Source organism: Pollachius pollachius (genome assembly GCF_949987615.1).
Source record: "Pollachius pollachius genome assembly, chromosome: 12".
Lineage (NCBI taxonomy): Eukaryota > Metazoa > Chordata > Actinopteri > Gadiformes > Gadidae > Pollachius > Pollachius pollachius.
The window spans coordinates 6,794,279-6,803,051 of record NC_136945.1 but is presented as its reverse complement, the minus strand read 5'-3'; the positions used below and the strand labels follow the sequence as shown (position 1 = coordinate 6,803,051).

General features: G+C 40.5%; 1 protein-coding gene across 1 annotated transcript; it reads left to right on the top strand.

Annotated features, from left to right (window-relative positions):
- Positions 1-302: 302 nt before the first annotated feature.
- Positions 303-8,572, top strand: LOC307084399 (sodium- and chloride-dependent neutral and basic amino acid transporter B(0+)-like; the record flags this gene model as incomplete). The annotated part of the gene is made up of 15 exons (XM_079748769.1): positions 303-368; positions 3,346-3,505; positions 3,652-3,783; positions 4,152-4,307; positions 4,573-4,675; positions 4,783-4,915; positions 5,913-6,053; positions 6,163-6,298; positions 6,505-6,597; positions 6,691-6,816; positions 6,992-7,110; positions 7,197-7,296; positions 7,400-7,509; positions 8,074-8,241; positions 8,429-8,572. 15 exons carry the CDS (start codon positions 303-305, stop codon positions 8,570-8,572), a joined length of 1,887 nt encoding a protein of 628 aa, XP_079604895.1.
- Positions 8,573-8,773: the final 201 nt, after the last annotated feature.

Here is an 8,773-nt window from a genome sequence, read left to right as displayed (position 1 = left end):
TTTTTGCAACTTATTTATTTTTAAGGCTCTTTTGTAAACCTAACTCCCCTTCTCTAATTCATGTATATTTTTTAATCCAATCAGGTCATCCTTGTTGCTGATATCAATCAATTTAAAACATGGCAACAGTTAAGCAAATGCTCATTTCAGAAACGAGAGGACGTCTTCCCGCGTTACGTCCCAATATGGAACAACGTAGCCATTGGTCGCTCTTAATTCTGGGTGACTATTGGTTGAGTGCGAAACTTTAAATAGCCCCCGTCAGTATGAACGCAAACCAAATATTAAAAAGTTTCAAATAAATGGGGGAAAAGGCACTTCAGTCTTCTGGGGATTTAGTTCTCAGAAATCATGCTGTTGCGGACCAGGTAGGCAAACCACCTGCGCTTTATTGCTGTAATGAATTGGCCTAATTCACTGGACTAACCCTATCAGGTTATCATTGTGTGTTCTGTTTACATAAATCTAAAGCTTTCTATTTTTTTTGGCACAGGGGTACATTTAGGCTACTCAAGTACCTTATTTGGCCTACTTGACTATTCTAGACCTATTTGTAATAGTTTTAATTCAAGCAATCATACTAGCATGACTACACTTGTGAGCATAGAGCCACAACTGGATCATCAACTTGTACTTCTACATATTTCGATTTGTATGGTTTATCTTCTCAACAACATATGGGATAATGATGATGGATAAGTAGCCTATTTTAATTTAGTTTTATGTATCGCGTATATAAAGTAGGCCTGCACATCCAATGGGTCAACGCTTCATAATAACTCATAATATGAGTTATTGGCGAGAGAGGGAGGTTCAGTTACATTGAATAAGCGGTGAGAGAGAGGGAGAAGAGACCATCAGAGGGTTGAGGGCAGGGGCGGCACCACATATATGAGGGGGGCAAAGTCTCTTTTGCGGGTATGATCAGCAGTGGTCGTTCTATGCGAGCATGAAGTTGACGAGCAGCAACATGTCTGCAGGAATTGTAACGCAAAAACAGGTTTAAAAAAAAACATGATAACCCTAAAACCAATATTTAACACACCTTAGCCTACAGGTGTATGACCTCCTCATCAATTAATTTCCCTATGTATTCACAATTATTTGAACACCATTATTCCACAACATTCATATTCTTTAATTTACATTTTTTTGAAGGGTAGGCTACAACAACTTAGGTTTGAGAAGCACTTGTATCATGTGTCAAATTTAAATAATTTATGATGCAGACAAACTCTTAACTCTTTGGATGAGATAAGAGTCAGACTGTCCGGAGTGAACTTTTAACTGTAGAGTAAGGCTTATTTGAATTCAGCCAGTTCTGCGGCCGACTCTTCTTGGCTCACTGGATGCACCACACTTCACTCTATGGCTGTGTTTGATCTGGGCAGCAGCAGCCTCTCCCAGATGGTAAAATTAACACACAAATCTCTTGAATACTTTTTGGTATCCGGTTGTGTAACACCATATGTGAATGTGTGAAAACCTTTTGTGTGAAAACATAAAAATATGTGAATGTATCCAATAAAGCTAATTCAAGCAATCATACTAGCATGACAACACTTGTGAGCAGAGCCACAACCGGCTCATCCACTTGTACTTCTCCATATTTCAATTTGTATGGCAGCTTTTTCCTGCAGCATGCCAAGGGGTAGATCCTGGGGCCCAGACACTCAGATATGATCATTAATTAATGATTAGAGAGATTATTAATTAATGATTGGTTCCTGCAGAAGCCGGGGAATAAAAGACAGAATATTTCATCTTGACTCTAATATCTATTTGGGACAATGAACTGCACCCTGATCTGAAGGATATAGAATGATTATATAAAGAGGACTAATGGTGCGTTTTATTATCCATCCGTCTCGGAGGTCCGAGGACGTTGCCTAGCGACACTCATGAACATGCCCCATTTCCTCGGACGGCGAACTTGCTTGCTCGGATGAACTCAGAGGAGGCCGAGCAAGGATTCCGAGACAGAATTCAAGATGGCTGCGCCCGGTGTGTCTTGAAGTGTGAACTGTTTTCATTGTGTTTGGACCGCTTTGTTGGTTTAAATGGCAATTTCAATCACTCGTATTACTGCAATACCTTACTGCGTCCGTATCTATGCCTATGGCCTATAGCCTACTTATTTTGGAGCGCCTGGTACTCTGCCAACGCTACCGCAACAACAGCTTTCCGGGTGGCGTCCATGTTTTTCTCCAACGACCGAGCGAAACATAATAAAACGATTGAAGGGTGGGCGTGACGTCACATCCGAGGTCCGAGTCGGTTCGCAGAGAATACTAAAACGCACCATAAATCCAATTCTGACTTCTCCATTTGGCAAGCTAGCCAGGAGTTACTAAGAGCATTTGGCAAGATAGCCAAGGATTAATATGAGGACCTGAACATTAGTTCACTTCTTCAAAGGTTCGGTTGGTTCGCAAGTTTTTTTTCTTTTTTTTCTGCTATTGTGAAAGTCAGTCAATATTTCCAGGCCACAAAAAAGTCTAGAGGGATGCATCTCCCCCAAGTGGATTTATGATGTCCAATTTGCAAAAGCTGTGCGGTAATGCCGTCCTTGCGATTTTTCATTAAATCATCCCAATAGGCTACCAAAACATCACATTAGAGTACATGGATGATGTTTAAACGTCCCAGAGTACAGGACAGCCCAGGGCTGTGGTCAAAACAATCGCACTAAAAATAAATTCATGAGCATGTTGAACATGGTTGTACCATAAAGTTACTGTACACATTTCAGGGTTCCAGAATTATATTCTACTTGTGGTGGTAGCTAGAGGGTAAAGGGCATATTACGCCATTGACATGCGACTTGACCAAATGTAACAGGCTGTCATCTTGAATTAAACTACAGATCTATCTTGGTGTGAGCATTGCTGGAAACATTTGGCACAATATAGGTACACAACTTAACCAAATGTCTAGTCTAGTCTTTTTTTGATGTTTTAATTCAGAAATGTTACATAATATGCGTTTAAGACCCGTAAAACAGGTCACTGAGAGATTTCGGTTTTGTTTACATGTTTCAGATATTGCTTTGTCAATTACTTTGCTTTAAAAGTCCACATTTTTTATCCTTTGTTATTGATTTTCTTGTCATGTTCTCATTCTTCTTGCTCTGCTAGCTGGCGTCCAAAGCTGATAGGAAGTAAGACAGGAAATTGGGTTGCGGTACACAGGCATCGCTGCAGTTTATGATCCCTTCTAAGCCTTGGGCAAGCAGCAATGCGGAGCCAAGAACTTCATTTCATTCTTATTGAATAATGTTAATATAAATAAAAATTACATTAACAAGGTTTGACTTTCTTTTTGCATCTCTGTTGCACTTCTCAGGATATTTATGGCAGTGATAACATTGAGGGAGAGGAGGATGAAAATACTGTGCGTGGCAATTGGACCAATAAGAGTGAATATCTTCTCTCCATGGTCGGCATGGCTGTTGGCCTTGGCAACATCTGGAGGTTTCCTTATTTGGCGTATAAGAATGGAGGAGGTATTTATTATCTAATACCTTTTTGACAAATAACTGTAGCATAAATTGCTGATAACATACATTTATTTTGTTGTATTTTGTTGTGCGTTGTGCATGTTTTTTTCTGCTATGTGATCGTTGGCCCTTCTTGGTGTTTTTCATTGTAGGGGCCTTCCTCATTCCCTACTTTATCATGTTGATCTGTCTTGGGGTTCCCCTCTACTTTCTGGAGACCGCTCTTGGGCAGTTCTGCAGCCAGGGCCCCATTAATACATGGAGCGCAGTGCCACTTTTCCAGGGTAAACCCAATGCTCATCTTCTCTGAATGACCTTGACATTTAAGATGAAAAGATTATTACATTCATCATTATAGACCTTTTCGGGTCTTCATCAGAGTGCATGAGGGTTCATGAGAGTTGAAATAATACAGTAAAACACAATTTGCATATAAATCGTCAATTTATATGTAAGTAACGTGTACAGTTTCCAAGTGTAGTGGAGTTTGACATAGTTTACACAGGAATATACTACTATACCTTTTACAAGAATATCTGAAGAAAATGCAGACCAGGCAGGTGCAAAAATCATCACCTTGCTAATTACTTTGCTAGAAAGGTTTTCTTCTCTCAACTTGCCAAATGTTCATATTCTCCCTCCTCTTCTCCAGGGGTTGGCATGGCGGGGCTGATTGGGAACGTGATGGTTACCATATACTATGGGGTCATCCTCTCCTACACTTTATATTACTTATTTGCATCCTTCCAGTATCCCCTCCCATGGTCTAACTTCTTGGATGACATGAACTGCACAAGCCCAGCACATGGTACTCATTATGTTTGCACTTTGTAGCCTATACCAATTGGAAATAGTGTTTATTGAAAGGGAGATCATTTCCGATTTATTGAGATGTGTGCAAATTAAAGAAAAAGGCGATGTTACAACAATCTCGATTTGTTTAACACTAATGTTATATGTATGAAACATGTACTTATCATGTGTGCTCTGAATAAATTAACAGCTATAGGCCTATTTGCATTGTCCCTGAAAGCCTCACTCACTCATTTGCCGGCCATCTCTTCCCCCTCTAGTGGCTGTCAATGTTACCAGCATGTCAGTGTCTAACTGGACCTGGGAAAATGGTTCTTGCAATGCCTCTAACGTCACCACAAGTTCATCTGAGCAGTACTGGGAGTAAGAGTTTAGCATATAAGTGTGACTACAAAGTACTGATACTCACTACACTTTTCATGTTTCCATTATGGGACTGAATCTAATTGAATAAACTTCTTTCCATTCAGTCAGGTGGTCCTTAAACGATCCGGTGGGCTTGATGAGACGGGGATGGTAGTCTGGCAGTTGGCCCTGTGTCTGCTGCTGGGTCTCATCATCGTCGCTCCAGTCCTGGTGAAAGGCATCAAGTCCTCTGGAAAAGTGAGTCGGTTTCAATTCAACCCTATGTACACTTCTGTGTCAGCACATTTGCGAAGATCCGCAACGTGTCTGAGTCGGGACTTCATCACAAACTACACAAGTATCACAAAAAAGCAATGATGTTCGTTCACTTGCATCGCTATTGCAACATTAAAGTGATTCACATAAGGAATGATTGCATATAATGTTATTATCGTCACAGTGTGACAATAAATGACAAAATATATTACTCTAACAAGTAGCAAAGTATTATAAAGTACATTTGTATGATGTTTAGCTATTTCAACCATTTATCAAAAAGGTGCGTTGCTTCAAACCTAGTCTCAAAAATGTGACTTTGCAACATCTTTATCACATTGGTAAAGGTTTTAAATCAACACTGTCTAGAGTAGCCATGGTTGAAATACTCTGGTGCAAACAGGTGTTGGACTAAAAAACAAGACTTGTGAAGACAGGCTGGTTGAATCCGATAGAGATGTCAGTACTGGAGGCAATGGTAGGCAGGGGTAATCACAGCAAAGGTACAAATACTTGAGACAAAAGAAGAGTCGAGGGGTGGAGATGCAGTCTAGAGGATATTCAGAAGATAACTGGGAAGTTACTAGCCATGGGGGTGCTAAGACGAACTGGCACAGAGGGAGGGAATCACGCTGACTGAATATACTAGGAGGGGAACGGTATGCGGGACAGGTGAAAACCATGACAGCGACAGAAGAAGACCACAGGCGCGGAACACTAGGGCAGGGAGTGACGTATCTGGAACGAAAGGAAAGCGAGTATTAGTCTACAAAGTAACACAGAAAACATGTTAGAAAGAAATCTATAAATAGTTAAGGAACCGAGTGAGATAAACGCACATACACATTTTAAAATCCCCTTCTGAAAGCTTAATTTACTAGCAGGAATTTGTTTTCTGTAAAATATCTCCATAAAGAACTAATATTTGCACAATGGTTAGTGTCTTATTCTGCATGCTCTGATATCGTGCTTTCCTTAGGTTGTGTACTTCACAGCCACATTCCCCTATGTGGTGCTGACCATCCTGCTGATCAGGGGTCTGACACTAGAGGGCGCCAAAGATGGAATCGATTTCTACATTGGCTCCAAATCGAATCTGACTAAATTAGCAGAGATAGAGGTAATACCCGGTCCACCTCCTCTTTACTGCCACTTGGGTAATACACCAATATATATATCTCGGAAGTGTAACTTTTGCTCACCTGATCTTACCTGTGTGTATGTTTTAGGTGTGGAAGGATGCTGCCACTCAGATCTTCTATTCACTGTCTGTTGGATTCGGGGGAGTCACAGCATTGTCCTCGTACAACAAGTTTCAGAACAACGTGGTTCTGGACACTTTTTTCGTCAGCATAATTAATTGTGGTAGGATAAAAGTATTGTTTTTTGTAGTTAAACTAGTGATACAATCATATGACTGAAAATGTGCAAAAAACAGGATCAGGAGTCAAGCCAAAGGCTTAGGGTAATTACTGAATGACAGTCAATCCAAAATTGACTTATAATGAAACCGTACATGATTACTTATGTTCAACATCTTATTCATTAAACCTATCTTGATTTCCTTACAGCCACAAGCATTTTTGCTGGCTTTGCCATCTTTTCTATATTGGGGTACATGGCTCACATAAATGGGATACCTATTGAAGAGGTGGCCGCGGAAGGTGAGAAAGAGCCTCTCCTGTACACACTAACAATGTCTTCCCCATTGGCCATCTCAAGCCTCGTCATTCATTGGTTTCCCTATCTTTTCACAGGATTTGGTCTGGCATTCATTGTATATCCAGCTGCACTGGCTACCCTTCCAATTTCACCTTTATGGTCCATCTTGTTCTTTTTAATGCTCTTCACTTTGGGTCTTGACAATCTGTTTGCTAACATCGGTGAGTTCAAGATTGACATTGCCTTACCTCTTGGAATCCCAGGATTCATTTGTATAAGAGGCAAAATCATACCAAATACTTTCACAAAAAAAATCGAATTATTTCCTTATTTGTTTGTGCTTCATGTGTAAATCATTTTGTGTTGGCAATGTCTCTCTAATCTCTCTATTTATAGAGCTGATAACAACCTGCCTGCATGATGCCTTCCCTAAATTCATAGAAAAGAAACGAGCATTGGTCACAATAGTCACATGTGCCTTTATGTTTCTGCTGGGACTTCCATGTGTTACACAGGTTTGTCTTCTGAAACATTCCACATCTGACTGTTGTTTTGCAATGTGAGCTTTAGATTCTTATCTGTGTGTTGTGTGTGTTAACAGGCAGGAATATACTGGGTGACGCTGATAGACAACTTTGTTGCTGGATGGGTCTTGCTAGTCATTGGTTTCTTTGAGGTTTTTGGCATGTTCTACATTTATGGTAAGTATGTGAATTATTTATGCTATCATTTTTTCGTAATCTTTTTCGAGGCACGCATACATTTGCTATATTGTATTTGCATGCTTCGATGATGTCATTTCAGGCGGCCGTCGCTTCATTAAAGACATTGAGATGATGATCGGGACTAAGAGTGTGTGGTTCTGGCTGTATTGGAGACTATGTTGGTACTTCATCACACCTTGTGTCACACTAGTAAGTGCACTCCTAAATACGCTCTGAAATAACCCCAAACCCTGGAAAAATAGAATATTGTGTCCGCCAATCATAAGACAGATGAACTAGCACCAGACTGCTTGCAAGTTTACAATGGGTCACATGACAGCTTATATGTTATACTTCATGTTAGTTGTCTGTCCTCTAGTGTATTAAAAATGGCCAATAGTTTGGTATATTCAGTTCAAGCTAAATGGTTGTCGGGCAGAGAACAATACTGGTTAATACTTTGTTGGTAAGTGAACGGTGTAGTAAAGTTATACCAGAGCATTGTTGAATACTTTGATTGGTCACTTACTCGTTTATTTTCAATAACCAGACACCTTTAAAAATTGTCTTTGAAAATTCTAAAACAATATCCTCAGATTGCTGCAGAACAAAATTGTGTTCAAGCTGCTCGGTCAAGAAAATGAACAATAATGTTATAGATGACATTAACTCATATCGAATCATTGTTTGTAACTTTGGGATAAGTGGAATAAACAACCCTGTCGTGGTTTATTCCTTATGCACTGACCCTGAATTTGCTGCCTCTGTGTCTAGATAATCCTGGTATTGTCTCTAGCTATGTTCATACCTCCCACCTATGGAACAGTAGAGTACCCTCACTGGGGATTGGCCCTTGGCTGGTGCATGGCTGTCTTCTGCATTTCCCTGATCCCTGCCACTGCCCTGTACAAACTGGCAGGAGAACAGGGAAGTTTCAGAAAGGTGTGTGTGTTTATCAGTTCTTCGCTGTGTGTCTATGTGTGCATGCATGCGGGCATGCATTTGTGTGCTTCAGTGTGATGCAGGGAATGTTTCTGAGTTCATCAGTTCTTGGTTGAATACATGAAGTGTGTACTTGCGTGCATGCCCCGAACAAAGTCCACCCTTTGAATCCTGCTTCTGCCCACAGAGACTGAGGTTGTTGTGCTCCCCCTCTGATGATTGGCATCCCTACCTGGACGTCCACCGAGGGGAACGATATTCACAAGAGCGCTTCCACACAGGAAACGTGGTTGATGACGAACCATCCTGCCGCACATGCTGCATCTCATGACTGTTGGTTATTTGTTTGTCTATGCTTGCTTGTTTGTGCATGTCCTGGCAGCTATTATTGGCAAGTTGCATGAGTTGGTTTGAAAATTAGGATATTTTGGACACTACGATTTATTTATATTTTTTACTTTTTAATCAATAAATCGACGATGTAAACAGCCGTGATTGTGTCCTATTTTGAAACAAAAAGTCACCATTAATG